The sequence below is a fragment of the Erithacus rubecula genome (assembly GCF_903797595.1).
Source record: "Erithacus rubecula genome assembly, contig: SUPER_Z_unloc_5, whole genome shotgun sequence".
Classification (NCBI taxonomy): Eukaryota; Metazoa; Chordata; class Aves; order Passeriformes; family Muscicapidae; genus Erithacus; species Erithacus rubecula.
In genome coordinates this window covers 2,774,324-2,790,332 of record NW_027635819.1, presented here as the reverse complement: position 1 = coordinate 2,790,332, position 16,009 = coordinate 2,774,324, and the positions used below count along the sequence as shown (strand labels likewise).

Below are 16,009 nucleotides of genomic sequence, written 5' to 3'. Positions count from 1 at the left end.
CATGATACAGTTTTATGTCATTCCCTTGGTCCTGTCAGTGGTCACCAAAGAGAAGAAATAGGTGTCTGTCCCTCCTCTTCCCCTCAATTTCCTCTTCCCCAGGCTGAACAGACCAAGTGCCCTCAGCCACTCCTCACAGCTTCCCCTGCAAACCCTTCACCCCCTCATGGCTCCTTTGGACACTCTCACAGCTCAATGTCTTTGGTGTGTTGTGGCCCCAGAGCTGCCCCAGCACTGGAGGTGAGGCTGCCCCAGCTCAGAGCAGAGCAGGACAATCCCCTCCCTTGCCCGGCTCTGATGCTGTGCCTGATGCTCCCGGGGCACTCTTGGCTCTCCTGGTGCCAGGGCACTGCTGCCTCATGCTCACCTTGTCCTCAGCAGGACACCCAGGACCCTTTCCTGTACTCATTTCTGCTTTCCAGCCTCTCCTTTCCCAGTCTGTCTGTAAATCCTGGGTTGCCCCATCCCAGGAGCAGAATCTGGCTCCTTCCCTTGTTGAATTTCATGTGGTTGGTGCCTGCCCAGTCCTCTCATTTGTCAAATGTGGGAGTCCAGGGTTTTTTCCTGGCTCCTTTGGGGGTGCAAAAATCCCCCTGGCAGACCCCTCAGAAACCCCTGAGTGCTGCCCAGGAGCTGCAGGGGCTGGATTTGGCTCCTTGGGAGAATCTGCCCACATTGAGAGAAGAGACAGAAAATAATGATGAGTAGAGTGTAAATTAGAATGTTAGAACGTAGATAAATAGGTTTTCTTGAATGTTTATGATAAGGGACACGTGGCCAAGATGGAGAATTTGGGGGGTGGACACCTTTTCCTCCTTCTTCTCCATGTCATCCATGTTGGGTGACACATTGGCACTCTTGGATTGATTGGGGTCAGGGCTGGACCATTTAATAAAATTGTATTGTATTGGTAAAATTTTGTAAACATGTAATACGTAGTACTAACTATATAAGATAAGCCCTGCCTTCACCAGGCAGATTCCACCATGGATGCCAGGCTGAGCAGACCCTGCTGGCCAGGCAAAAGATCCCAGAGATAAGAAACAATAAACTGTCCTTGGAAAAAGAGAAAACCGTCTCCAGCAATCTCTCTTTGGCGGCTTCGGGGAAAACCAGGTTTTGAACCACCTTCGTGTCCCTCTGGGGTGATCTGGGGCAGAGGAGGAACCCCAGACTGGGACAGTCAAGGTCTCTTCAGGGCATCTCTGCCCTGGAGGGAGTCAACTGCTCCTCCCAGTTTTGTACCATCTGTGAACTTGCTTAATGTGCTGGCCAGTCCTGTGTCCAAGCCATTTAAGAAGAGCACAGGGCTGAGGATGGAGCCTGTGGAACCTCCCAGTGACAGGTGACCAGTCTGGTGTCACCCACTCACTGTAACCCTTTGTGCCTGAGCCCTGAACCAGCTGCTCACCTCTTGCATGTTTATCCCAGATGAGCACTGGATATTTTATCCAGGATACTGTGAGAGACATTATCGAAAACTCAGATGAAATCCAAAAAGATTACACATCCACTGGCTTCCACTAGTGACATACACTAATGACAGGTCTCCAGTCTGGTGTCACCCCATTTACTGTAACCCTTTGTGCCCAAAACAGGAGCCAGTTGCTCACCCATCACACCATGTGTTTATCCAGCTGTGTGCTCAACAGTTTGTCCAAAAGGATCCTGGGAGAGACAGCATCAATAGCTGTACTGAAATTAAAAGAGATTACACCAACAGGCTTCTCTTGGTCAGCTCAGTGGGTTACTTCTGTCACAAAAGGAAAGGTAAGCTTTTCAAGCAGGACTTTCCCCTTTGACTGCACTGTCCTTCAAGTGTTGTTCAGTAATTCCCAGATAATCTTCTCCACAAATTTACCAGTCACTGAAGTGAGACTGACAGGCCTATAGTTACCAGGGTTATCTTTCCTGCCAGACTTGAAAACTGGGACAACATTTGCCAGCTTCCAGTTGAGTGGCACTTCCAAAGACCACTGAAACATCAGAGAAGGTCTCACAATGACATCAGCCAGCTCACTGCCCTAGGATGAATCCCATCAATCCCCACAGACTTATGAGGATTGGGGTGGAACAGTAAATACTGAACAAATTCGGGGCTGGGTGGAAATTTATCATTCTCATAGTTGTGATCCTCAGGGCTTGGGATTCCTCAAAGCCCACCACTGGTGTTGAAAACCAACGTCAATAAAGCATTAAATATCCTGTCTTGTCTCTGTCCCTCTTAGTGAGGTGGCCATCCTCCTCCTGTAACAGGCCAGTGGTATTTCTGACTGTGTTTTGCTACTAATGTATTTTTAGAAACCTCTTTTTATTGTTCCCCACAGTTCTGGCCAGCTTCAGCTCCAGTTGGGCTTTGGTCACATGAATTTTCTCCCTCAAATGTAAAGCAGCATCTCTATTTCACCCACGTTGGCCAACCTTGCTTCTATTGGCCATACCCTTTTTTTTTGTGCTTGCCTTAGCTCTAGATCTCTGCTCACCCAAGCCAGCTTTCTGTCTTGCCTGCTTGACTTATGACATTTTGGAATTGCCTGCTCCTGTTCCCTTAGGAGGTGGTGCTTAAAAAGTGGCCAGCACTGATGTACCTCAGCACTTTCAATAGTGGTCTTCCAGGGGACTTTACTGACTGAGCCTGAAGTTTGTTCTCCTGATGTCCAGAGTTGAAGTTTTGCTGGCATTTTTCCTCCTGACTATTAATAGAGATTTTAAATGTGATTGCTTTGTGGGTGCTGTGGTCAGGACAGCTGCTCATCTCCATTTTGCTCACAAGATCATCTCTGTTGACAAGGAAAAAATCAAAGAGGGCACCTTTCTCAGCTGGGTCCCTTAGTACCCATACCAATAAGTTATCATCCATGTGTTTCAGGACTCTTCTGGACCTGTTTGTATCATCCATGTGGTGCTCTCAGTTAACATCTGGCAAGCTGAAGTGCTCTACCAAGACAAGGGTGGTTGATGTAGAGATATCCCTTAGTTCCTTAAGGAATAATTCATCAGTGTCCTCATCTTGGCTATGTGCAGTAGATCCCACAATGACATCCAATTTGTTTGTCCCTTAATCCTTACCCAGAGGTCCCCAGCTGCAGCATTGCCAGCTGCAGGCTCCCTACATTCCAGGGGTTCTGTTGCAGACAGTGCCACCCCCCATCTGTCCTACCTGTCCCTCTGAAGAGCCTGTAACCAACAGGGCACTCCAGCCACAGCACTCATCCCACCAGGCTCTGCTTACACCAGTGATACATACTTAAGCCAGTGCCCTTAGTAGGTGGAGAAGACTCATTTGGGTTACTTCAAACAAGTAATAACAGCTGAACTCCAATAAGGACAAGATCACAGAAGGCATTACTAAGGAGTGGATGTATCTAAATATACTTATGCCAGGCAACCATTAATGAACAAACAGGCATAGTAAATTAGTTAACTTGGGAAGTAACTTAGCAAATATGACTAATCCTTACAGACAAGAACACGTCCTGTGAGTTTTCTGTGATGCTGCTATGTTGCAGTATCTGTAAAATTCACAAAACAAAAGGTAGTGTTTTAGTGGTTTAAGTTTGGGGGCTTTATTTAAAGTGTTCTGTCTGAAGACTTCCCAGAACAGTTTCCCAGATGGTTACTGAAGAGTCTGCAGACATTCTTGGTCAGTCTGCATGCTTTTTCCTCCACCTCTGTCCCCAGATAAAGACACATGGAGAAGCACACTACATATATATATATTTATATATATATATATATATATATATATGTATATATGTATATATATACTATTCTTCACTATAGATATTCTCTACTTGGGATTTCAGTTTTGGGATGCTTGTGAAAACAGTTGTTTCTGTGCCAGTTAAAATTTAGATATCTATGTGAAGAAGGAAAAAGGAATCAGGAAATTCAGAACTAATTTCTCACTTTGCAAATGGCTCCATCTGACTTTAAGCAGCTCAGGACTGTGCAGACACATTTTCCAGGTGTTATATAGGAGGAAGCCAAACATTTGTTAGATTTCTAAAAAAGAGTCCCCAGGAGAGAGCCTGCCTGCCTGCAGTTCCTACACACATCCAGGCTTGCTACAACTGTGACTGTGAGATGGAAGGCTCTTTACTGATTTGTACTTTGGCTTGTTCTCAGTAGCACTCCCAATACAGGATGTAAACACGTAGCCTGGGGTAAGCCAGTGACTTGGAATCCACAGCTACTGCAAAAACATACAAATATGTACAGTGAGCACTGTACCTCTGAAAGGCTGCCAAAATTTGCATGCTAAGGGAAATAAGGCAGAGTCTTATTATTGATATTTAAACATTGCTTCAATCTTAAAACTTATGCTTATTTTTAATCTTCTTGCTTTAACAAACATTCCTTGGCATCTACAGGCACCTGACTTCTTTCCCAAAAAGAAAGAAAATAGGACTCTGGATAATCAAGACATCTTTCTGCCAATAGTAAGTGAGGAACAGGACAACCTCCTTCCACCATATCCTTCAAACTTTTCACTGGTTAGTTTCACCTTGTGTACTAACTGAGACCAGACTTGTTCTTAATTTACTTTTTTGAAAAGCCATCTCCTTATGTAAAACATGCTTAAAGCAAGAGTATGCACTTTACCTTGGACTGGTCACATCATGGGTATTGTGGAACAATTTCTGTATCTTGTTGCTAGGAACAACTCCCACTTTCACCAGGTATGAATATGCTTCCACACGAAAAGCCCAGAAGTGCTTCCCTTTGGCAATGCCAGTGTCACCAATGATGTAATCCAGGGTTGTGTAGCATCCAACCTGCAAGCGCTCAGACCCCAGAAGCAGAGGAAATCCAGCCCTACTTTCCACAGAGGTTCTTCTTGGGTTCAGCTGGAGATGTTCATTGTTGTACCCACATTTGTCATCAAAAAGAAAACTGAAAACTAAAAAACAGCACCAAAAAAAAAAAATCTGCTTAGTTATGTATTTGGCCTTCTGTGCTTATCAGCTACATTTTAAGTCATAATGGCATTAAAATTTGTCACTTTTAAAGGCTATCAGGAATGTCATGCAAGCTAAGAGTCTCTGTATTTTACCTACATAACCTGTTACAATACTTCTAAACATTTATGAAACTGGTAACAGTGTAGGAGACATCTGGGAGCTACTGGAAACTACTTTCAGCTCTTAACACTGATGGGCATAAGAAAACCCCATACCTGGAGCTGGAGGAGTATGCATAATAACTTCTCGGCTCCAAGGGCTGCAGATGGACCCTTTGTACCCTCTAACTCTAAAGGCATAGCTGCTGTCCTCATCAAGATCAGATATTACTTTGCTCTTGCCACAAACTTCGGTCTTCTGCCATGTCACACTCTCCTCTTCTTTATTAAGCTTATGATACTCAAGAACATAGACATCAGCTGAATCTGTCTTCTCAGGGCATTCCCAGCTGATCAGAGCTTTGTTGTATATTCTGCACTTCTCTTCATTGATTTCTGGTATTTCTAGACCTGCAACACATGAGAAAAAAAATCTCAAAAATTTAGACACGTGTTGTTTTGCAGTTAACCATACAATCAGTCCTGGGTAACTCAAAATGTTATTGTATTCCACATCTATCTGTGCCCCTGAGTCCTGGGTTGATGTTACAATGCTTTGTGTCCCCAAATGGTGTGCTGCTCATGTTTGTAAGGTTCGTTTTGGATGGTGGATGGCCGGTGTCCTCCCCCATCGGCTGCTGGCTGGGGCTGCTGTGCTCCTCCCCCCTGGCCCTTCCCCCGCCCCTTTTTGCTGCTTTTTGCTGCTTTTGTGCATCTTTTTCCTTATTAGCTAGGAATACCACCCGAGCCCGAGTTGGACTCCACCCGATCTGAAACACCAAGAAGGTCCCGGACTGGGTTGTGGCAACATCCGCGTTCCTGCCCTCCCCGACAGAGGAGCTGCTCTGAGGCTGTACACCTACTCAGACGGGTGACAAATTCCTCTGCCATCCGTGCCTGTTTTTCCTGGTGTTGGGGAGTGTTTCTTTTTTGTGTGTTTGATAAATAAATAAGTTTTTTCCACTTTTTCCCTCGGAGAAAGTTCTTCCCGAACCCGGTAGGAGGAGTGGGGAGAAGTTCTGGGGGTTTGTTTCCTGGGGGCTTCTATGGGAGAGTTTTTCCCCTAATTTTGTACCAAACCAGGACACCCTGTGAGATTTCAGTCACTTTGTAACTAGGAACTATTACTGTTACTTTTGACCCATTGCTATTTTGGTTTTTTAGTAAACTGTTATTTTTCCACTTGTATTTACTCATTTCTGTTTCTACTTATTGTTGAAAAGGGATTGGTTAAAACTGTACTTTCAAGAAATTAATTTTAAAGCATCTACCTGTTAATACTGTCCTCAACCAAGACATAACCCCTTTGTTGAGATATAGTACTGTTAAGGGGGCAATCTGACTCTCTCAGTTAAAAAGAGTAGATGAGGATGGTTCTCTGCTCATAAACTTAAATAAATCCCCTATTTTCTGTTTTTGCTTTGAAAGGCTTGAGCCTTTTTTATTTTTTTGGCAGCTTTAAAAATATTAACTTCTGTCATGCAATAAAAAGCTTTTAGAAAGATTGTGTGCGATGAAACTACAATATTTTGGAAGCCAGTGCAAACTGGTACTGAAGGCAGTGTCATTTTAGCTTCTTTATGAAGCTAACACTGCTGCCAGGTAATGCTTTCTGAATCATGGAGACAGAAGGCATGATGCAAGTCACAACACTGAGCTCTGTAACTGCTGTCTTGTGCAAGTTTTGCCTTTATCCAGAGAAGTCTTTAAAGCTGAAACTTGAGAAAGACCCAATGCTCTCAGAATTTACCATTGGAATGGAAGGACAAGTCACCAAGGATGTCTTCTTGCTTGGCAGTGTCCACCACAAAGTCTTCAAAAGTAGTTTCAGCTGCTGGCCTAAAGCTCCTCAGAGACTCAGTAGCTTTTTGGATTCTGAAAACACAGAAGTAGGATAGCACAAAAGAAAAAAGGCAATTCAAGTTGGACATTCCTTAATGAAAAAATGCTAGGTTTTGCTTTAAAAAAAGTTCTGCTTTCATGTACTTACTGATGTCTCCCAGAAATTTTTGTCTCTAGAAAGATCCTCAAATGCAAAATTTAAGGGCATTTTGTACAGCAGTGTAAAGATAATGAACAGGTAGTCCATCAGTTAGGCAAGCATTTAAACAATTTGGAGCATTATGTTCAAAGAACAAAACTGATGTGAGGCGCTAGTAGAAAACAGAATGATCAGAGAGCTTAAAGACAGGAGAGACTCGTTAGATTAACTTGCAAATACCTGACAAAATCTCTGAGACAAGGAATTTGTCAGGGAATAAACAGACTACCCTTCCACTGCAGTCCCACTGAACAGGGCTAGGCATTGTGGCAGGACAAGAGCACTCCTCTCCTAAGTGTTGTTTCCTAGTGCACACTCTAATGCAGAATTCCAACTGCACATGACCAGGACCATCTCACAAAAACACAACTGCACAGACATCCTGGAGCATACCTTCACCTCAGACAGAAGATATTTAACATACCTGACATGAAGTTGTTTTGCTGTTTGAACGAAACAGGAGGGATCAGTTTCTTTAAGCACTTCTTGAGCATATCCTACAAGGCCATTATTTTCCAGGAGCCCTTGGTATTCTTCCACTTGTGTTTGCAATTTTTCCAGCCTTATATTCTTAGAAGTTTCAATAGCCCTAAGAGCTGCATATTTCTTCTCTTCCAGGACGTGATACAATTTCTCAAAACTCTGAGATGCTTCTTGTTTAGCTCTTTCACTGTTGCACTAGGAGCAAACAAAAGACATTTCAGACAGATTCTGTATCACTGTGGCTCTGTACAGAAACATACTTAAGGTTGCTCAGGACATCACAGTAATCTAGTCATCCATTTGACAGACAAGACTAATGAGCTTTGTTAAGCTATTCAGTACCAAAAATGAGATCAGCACACCACCCAAGGTAGTAAGCATTTGCTGTCTTTAACATAGAATGAAGAGCAGAAAAGTATTCCTCTGATTACACCTTGAGTTACGCATTACATTTGTCTAGACAGCTCATGAAAAAGCTGTGTAAAAACATTTCAGTCTCTGAGAAGTCCTCAAGTCTTCCCAAGAGCTAGATTCCCTTCCACCTTCCCCAGCTGCCCTACTGAGGGTCAATGTACACCCTCTGAATCATAGTGCCACCTCTGTCTATTGCCCTGGATAACAGAGACTTCAAAACACAATCTGTAATCAAGATACACCAGTACCAGGAGCCTCTGCAATTTTACCTTCATGTTTTTCAGTATGTGACTCTTCTGCAGGGAAATTTTGCCCTTAATTCTGACTTTCTCAAGGTAAACAGACAGCATAAATAGTGCACCATCATAAATACACAAATGCTCTATGTTTAACCCACTTTGACTAAGGTATCAAGTAAGCTTTATTTCATTTAAATTTACAGCAGCACCCAAAAATGAACTTCTCTCTGTCTGCTTCCCATACTGGCAGGACTAGATCGATTCAGTACTGCCATAAACTGCTCAAAAATGGTTTTACTACTTCACTGAAAAAACCAACATTTGAAACACTTCACTGAAAACAGGTTTGAATTCTTCCTGTGTCCCTACAAATGCCAACCCCAGACAATCTGCAAGCCACTCTTACCTCTGTTTCTTTCAGCAGCAGATCCAGCTGTGTGATGTGAGCTTTCACCTGGCTCTCCTTACTGATGAGGTACTCGATATCTTTTGAAAGCTTCTCCTGTTGAAGTAAAACAGCAAGAACAGGGCATCTCACACAAAGTGACAACTAGCACAGACAGGTCATCCAGCAAGCCCTCAGTTCATCTAGCCACAAGGACAAGTGTGACACCAGCTATGAGCAGCAGTCCTGTGGAGAACTGATTGGTGACCTGCAGGGACTGCAAGGCAACTGTGAGTGAGACTGGTGGCACAAGCTCTAAAGATCACAGGTCAGATGGCTCAAAGGAATCACTCTTAGATCAGGACATTAAACTCACAGAAAGGAATTAAACTGATAGTTATTAACTCATTTGCAGTAAGAGTTGGCAGAAAAATGAGAAGTTCAAATCACAGATTTAGGAGCGTCCCAGTACTTCCTTAGCTGCAAGAGTTAGCAGTTGTACAGGAAAAGCCTTGCAAACTGGTGAGGAGGCCTAAGAGCACAAGGCAGACTAATCTGATCTTTTTTTTTCCCTCCTAAGAGCAACAGAGGAAGAAAAAGAAGAAGAGGAAGTAGGTGCTGTCCTTAATAACAACTTGATGTTTGCAAGTCTTCTCTGTTGTGCTTTGCTTAGGAAATTAACAGCTATGCAGCTTCAGAAACATACAAAGATATCAAGAGATACTTCAGATGCAAATTTTTCAGAAGTGCTTCTCAAGTATCCTCTACCACAAGCTACCTGAACACTTATATTAAAAAAAGTTGATTGTAAAGTTGATTAACCGCTTAAACCTTCTGCATTGTCTGTACTGCTGTACAAACAGCTGAAATAACATGAAAGCATTTATCAGGGATTATGTTTCAAGCATCATAGCCAATATAGTTTAGTCTCTAAAACATGCCCTGCATCACATTAATATGCACATTAACCAGTGTTGCCCAACAGGCCTCAAGTCTAGTTCAGGGTCTCCTAAACACACATCCTGACTTCTATCCAGTGTTTTCCCTCACATCAGAAGTATTCTTTCACTTCTTAAGGCCAGGTCCAATGATATTTTCTTTTACCTTAAGGGTTTTGTAGGCAGTGCTCATGGTTGTTACTCTATGGTTTGCATGACCTCCACCCAGCTTGCAAAGATGACAAACAGGCCTTCTGCAGATTTCACAGTACATGTTTACTCTCTCCATTTCGTGTTCTGGACACATCAAAATCTGTGAGGGGAAAAAAAAAAAGAAAAGCAGAAACAATACAGGTACAATTCCAAAAATGGAGGTTCTCAACAAAAAATCAAAACGCCTAATCAACCCAAAGCAGCATACGATTTCATCAGTGAACTTTTTATAGTCAGTTTATCTTCTACCTTTTATATCTGTCAATGTCACCGAAAGCCAGCAGATGAGCACTCACAGTTTCACAAGGTTTACAGTAAGTAAACCTCTAGCAGTGTCTGTGTAGCTTCCATATAGCAATCAATCTTTTGCTAACCCTGCCCATGTTGTCTGCAATGCCTCCAGCACCCTACACTCCTGCTCAGAGCTGTAAATGCAATATATAACACACCCAGCCTGTCAAACTTAGCCATGCTCATGCCAGCTTCTCTTGCAACAGCTATGAACTGTTTCTTAAAGCAAGAGCTGACATAACACTGTAGTAATTTAAGTCTAAACTCGAGTTTTGTTTTAAACCACATAGCCATTGCTCTTGGAGCAACAAAGTGTGGCCACCAGCACCAGCTACAGTCATTTAAAAGACAAAAGACTCCAGTGTTTCAATCTTTCTGTCTGACTCCAGTCACAAGCTGTTCACACTGAGTGCTACTTCCACGATTAGCTCAAACACCATTGCAAGAAAGCTGTTGTTTGCTAAAAATCATCTTTTCAAAAACTGAACTTATTGAAATAAAAGCTCAAAGAGTCTTAAAATGTGCTGCTCAAGTCCAAGCTCAGGCAACAGAGTGAACCATATATAGCATGTGTGTGAGTGTGTTGGTTTGAAAAAACAAACAGCATTTGCTTTGCCTCATTCTAGAGCACTGAAAGACAACATTTGGGTCATCTATTCCATAGAAGTTACCAAAGAGAAGCTTTTGAGGAAGCTTTTCAGTTTCAATATGCCCCCACACAAGAAAAGTCAGAAAAGAGCATAAAAATAGAAAATTGTGAGCAGCACAAATATGGACACAGTGAGCTAAAACCTGGAACCAGCTTTCAAGTCTCAAATGTTATCTCAGACTACAGTGAAAAGCCCAAAGATGCCAGTCACACCAGCACTTTAAGACTGTCATTAAACAAAATTTGCAATTAGCAAGCCCATTTGGATTGACTACTGGATTTGGAAGGAAATAAAAAAGGGGGAAAAGGAAGCTGTCAAAAAAATCAGCTGTGCAGGCAAACATCTCCAAAAACTACAACCAGTCGGTTAGTCTGTGAAAGTAATTTTTCTATAGCAGTGTATAGCCACACCTCACAGAAAATCCATATTTTTATTCATGTCCTCATATAAGCAGAATTACAGCCTGCATACAAGAGACAGCAGAGGTCAGCAGACTGCTCTGCCTTCTCTTAAACCTCAAGAACAATCAGCCCAGTATGTTCTTCGCCATCCCCACCACACATGCTACAAAGTGCTCTCCAGCCTGGTTGTAAATTAAAGTGGTGACTGAGAACACTGTTTAGGAAATCAACTAATTTCTCATTCTTTCAGTTCAGGTCTTAAAAATGCAGTGCAATGAAAAAAGGTATTTTTCTTTCTTTAAATAAAGCTCAAACAGTCCTCAGAAAAGCTTCTATAAGAGCACAGTAAAGATCAGCTTATCAGAATTAGCAAGGTTTTAAAAAAAGTAGATGAATCTAAAGTTGACTACACTATGCTTTTTTTTCTTTTTCCCCCTCTTCCTGTCTGCACATATAATTAGACACAATTCTAAATCCCACATGGGTACACATACTCAATATCAGCATCAGAATAATCTAAAACACTTCACCCCATTTTGTCCTGCTTCAAGGGAATTCAGCTTTTTCAGACTTTTAATCCTGAATGTAGTTGTCTGTAGTTGTATACTACATGTTGTCTGCAAGTAGTATAACACCAAAGGGCACTAGGAGTGCACAGGGATTACAAGATGCTTTTGGTATTTTCAAATAGCAACGTTGCAGCTGTGAGGGTTTAGATGCCATAGAAGAGAAGCTTTTAAGAAGCTGTACAGCATTTTAAAGCAAGGGCTAGAAATTAGTGTGCAAACTTTCATCCTTCTCATTTATCCAGTAGAGGGACATTTCACACAATGTGTGTGCAAGAACATTTGAAAGCAAACAAAACACATGCTCAATTTTAACTGTCATTAATGCTTTAGACTCAAGGAAAACACCACTAAGTCAACTTCTGGATTTCACCATCTGCCAGCTTGCTAACTTTAGAAAGTCATATTTTTCCAGCCTCAGAAGGAAGGCACACCAGTAGTCAAGAGCTTCTTACACATTGCACATTAATCAAATTTACTTAATTCAATCATATTTAATCAGGACTCCTTGAGCATCAGGATTTCTGGCATCTGTGGGACCTCCAGCAAGGAGGCACAGGCTCACAGAATGTGCTGGGACATTAAGGCCATTATTGTGGCCCCTGGTTAGCAAGATGGCATCTGTGACATGCAACATCTGTGATGTAACAAATTCAAAGGGACACTGCCACGTGCTGCACCATGCTCACCAGAATGAGACACAAAGGTAGTGGGATTTTGTTATTACTGTTTTCTCTGAATGCAGCAACAGCAGCACCACCAGTGCACAAACTAGAAATTTTGCCATATCTCTTTTGCTATAGATAAAAAAATAATGGTGCAATAACAATGTAGACCTTAACTCCACTTTCTGCTCTTGTTAGATGCAAGGAAGGAGAGAAAAAAGATGTTTGGTGATGGATCAAGTTCAAGTCCAAAACATCCAAAGGGGATGTGCCTAAAGGGAGCGTGGAGGAGGCCAGGTGTGTCAGTTTTTAAGTTTACCGCACACAGGCATCCTCCCTAAGCAGTCCCATTCTAGTTGCTCAAGAGCAAGGTGCCAATAGCACCAGGGGTGTGGATTCACCACTTGTATGAACTATTCACTTAAAAGCTGGACTTGATGATCCTTGTGAATCCCTTCCAACTTAGAATACTCTGTGATCTGTGATCATTATGGCTTAAAAAAAGAAAAGAAAAAAAAAAAAAAGAAAAAAAAAGAAAGAACAAATCACAAGTAACACAATCCATTCCACAAAGCAAAAAAACTTATTTTTACAGGACCCTTCAAGTATGTTCTTAATGTTCCCTTCAATGACAACTACTTGACCATCAGCAAGGACCAAAAGCTTGTGGCTCACTCAATAAATAACAGCAGTAGTCAACAGAGCAATCATGGTCATAAAAAGCAGCCATCATTGCACAGATATGTCTGCAGCTACATGAGAATGCTGCAACCTGAATTCTGCAAAGTCCAGTATACTTACCTTGGGTCTGAAGTTGGTGGTTGGTCCTACATATTCGTGCTGAGCTTTCACAGTTCCCCAAGGATGGTGTATCTTGAAACATTCATTGCAATAGCTTGCACTGCAGTCCATGCAGCTCTTGGTGGACTCCTGAGGTGGAGGTTTGCAGAAATCACACATAATGGCAATGGCTGCCCTGGCTGCCTGTCTGTATCTTTCCACGATGGTTTCCAAAGTGAAGTTGCGAAACAAGCCATTGATGCCACGCTCTCCCAGATCAATGTCCCGCTGGCAACTCGGACAAGGAAACAGAGTCGACCTAGGAGTCAGTGAATTGCGTTTTCTGCCTGTGTAGACAACAGAACCCAACTTAGGATGAGCATAAACCCAACTGGTTTAGATTTTAAAAGGACAGGAATTTACGAACCAATACCAGACTGTAGCACATCGTCCAAACCAGTACAACACCAATCCATTTGCAGTCTGCCAAGCCAAAGAGAACACAATTGCCCTGACGAGGTAGTGTAGTGCCTCACTCCAAGGGGCATTACAAACTACTACTCTAAAACGTCATTATATTTAAATTTAGCTCTTGCAATTCTGTCTCCTTTATCTAGTTTTGGATGCACTGAAGCTGTAACATTTTTAAACAATAAACACAAAACCTTGTGGAAGGAAAGTGGATTTTTAGACTAACTATAACTGGTTACCCGTATAGAGAGCAACAGCTTTCAAATATATTGAAGTGAAAAACGCTTACTCCCAGAGCAACAGAAATACATAACCAACTTTGAGCTCCCTGAAGTTTGCTTTGGCTGAGTACAAACTTACTTTACCCAAGAGGCATCATAAAAAAAACCAGGAAAACAAGGGAGCAGTATGACATCTCAGCCAAATCATTTGGTCAAAAAATGCTGAGGCTGATTTGGCCCCTCCTGAAAAGCCTAAAAGTAAAGGAGGGTTGCAAAATAAGCCCTCTGAATCTGAGGTAGTTATATCTGAGAGGTTACTCTACCCTGAACTGAGAAGCCACAAATCTCCACAGGGATGTGCTAAACAGTGTACATCTATCTTATTAATTTCTAAAGGGGGAACTGCAGAGAAGCTGCACTCCTACCAAACAGCTACAAAAATTTCCCCCTCTCTCCAAAATAAAATCACATGCTCGAGATAAGGCATTAACTTAAGAAGCCTTTTGAGTCTGTTAAGGAGATGGCTCACACACAGAGGTTATTCACAAGGTAATATTCCTGAGGTTATCAAGCCAGGAGTGCATCCTGTCTCAGTCATGAACCCACAGGCTGCAACTACCAGAAAGAATCCTTCATGTTTTTCAACAGCAAGCTAAGTCTTTAGGCTTAACTTGCATCCTCTCAGCCTCCCCAAACAAAAAAAAAAAAAAATCTTCTGTAGTGCTGGTGCATTGTTTTAAGATCTCTTTGAGAGTACTGCATATTGGTATAACTAATTCTCTTGATTTCATCTGGGTTAGCAATAATTTTCTTAGTAGCTGGTACTGTGCTGTGGTTTGGATTCAGTATGAGGTTATTGCCACTGATGTTTTGGCTGTTGCTAAGTAGTGCTTACCCTAAATCCAGGGCCTTCCAGTTTTCTATGCTTCATCAGAGAGCAGGTGCATGAAACTGAAACCAGGACACTAACAAATTTGTAAATGGAGATATGACTTAGAGCTGAATTCTTAGTGTTGAAATTGGCACTTCTTCAGAAAGGGAAATTTGTTGCTCTCTGTATTTAATCAGTATTTTCCCATCAAAAATGCTAATGCTTTATTTCTTACTGAAGTGTCCTCTTATGCTACCTAAAACACACTTACTTTGGGCTGCTCTCCTTCACCTAACAATCCAAAACCTCCATTCCTATCATGCCCTTTCCAGTATCTTCAAATAAAACATCGAACCAACAGTCCTATAAGGAATAAGTTCCTTTAAATATCTTTGAAATTTGACCCATGGTAGTTATGCATGACTGTCAGCTAAGAAGTCACAATCAGAGCATGGATAAGTGTGCATGCACTGACAGTCTCCCACCCAGCTTGGTCTCATGCCTTTCTGTAAGTTCTGAGCAGAACAGCTAGGCTGCATTTACAGAACAGGATGGGTGACACAAGGCACAGGTATGCAACTCTCTGCTTTAGGGAGCAGAGACTCTTGTCTGATTTAACTTTTTTTTGTACTTACTTGAAGTGAATTAATTACTGCACATCCTGCAGTACCTCTAACTTGGCATACACAGCAACACAGGCATGCAAGGCACAGCAACAACAGTGAAACACAAACTGTATTTCCAGTGTATGCTGCAAGCTAGCACTGCACACAGGAACACAGAGAAATCTTCTACACAGACTTCTACATTGTCCTAGACAAAAAGATGACTTCACATGCAGTGCCATGCAGACAACAGCTACAAAAAGTGATCTAGAATATATACATTTTCTGCAACTAAGAAAATAATGATACAGTGCGGCACAAATTGGGACTGCCTACAAGTGGAATGCTAGAGCAGAGAGCAAACAATGACAAAGCAAGATAACAAGGAAAAAAAGCATGGTGCAGTGGTCAAGTTTAAAAATACAATCTGAAATTCACATCCATCCCAATGGAGGGCTTTCATTCTGCCTGTGGTGGACCGAAATGAGGCTGTCATCATGAGCCATGCTCTGCAAAGACTGGTGACATTGTTTACGGAAAGCAATCCAGTATCAAGGAAGTCCTGCACACCTTCAGATGTCTCATCCCTTTTCATTGACAGCACTGTGAGAATCTAGGCTGGGGGTTCTTTCCTGTTTTAAATCCTGGAAATGTATTTGCTAAGCTTCATGGTGTGCTCTGTCACTTCTACACTAAAAATAAGAAAATACGTT

General features: G+C 42.1%; 1 protein-coding gene across 2 annotated transcripts in view; it reads right to left on the bottom strand.

The window, feature by feature from the left end:
- TRIM36 (tripartite motif containing 36) overlaps positions 1-16,009 on the bottom strand; it is a 34,738-nt gene that overhangs the window by 4,154 nt on the left and 14,575 nt on the right. For both annotated transcript variants that reach the window (XM_079331559.1, XM_079331560.1), the window contains exons 3-9: positions 13,150-13,475; positions 9,729-9,875; positions 8,646-8,741; positions 7,528-7,781; positions 6,813-6,937; positions 5,180-5,473; positions 4,606-4,903 (exon numbers count right to left, since the gene is read on the bottom strand). In XM_079331559.1, the coding sequence (XP_079187685.1) occupies positions 4,606-4,903; positions 5,180-5,473; positions 6,813-6,937; positions 7,528-7,781; positions 8,646-8,741; positions 9,729-9,875; positions 13,150-13,475 (1,540 nt within the window). The remainder of the gene's footprint in view (positions 1-4,605; positions 4,904-5,179; positions 5,474-6,812; positions 6,938-7,527; positions 7,782-8,645; positions 8,742-9,728; positions 9,876-13,149; positions 13,476-16,009) is intronic.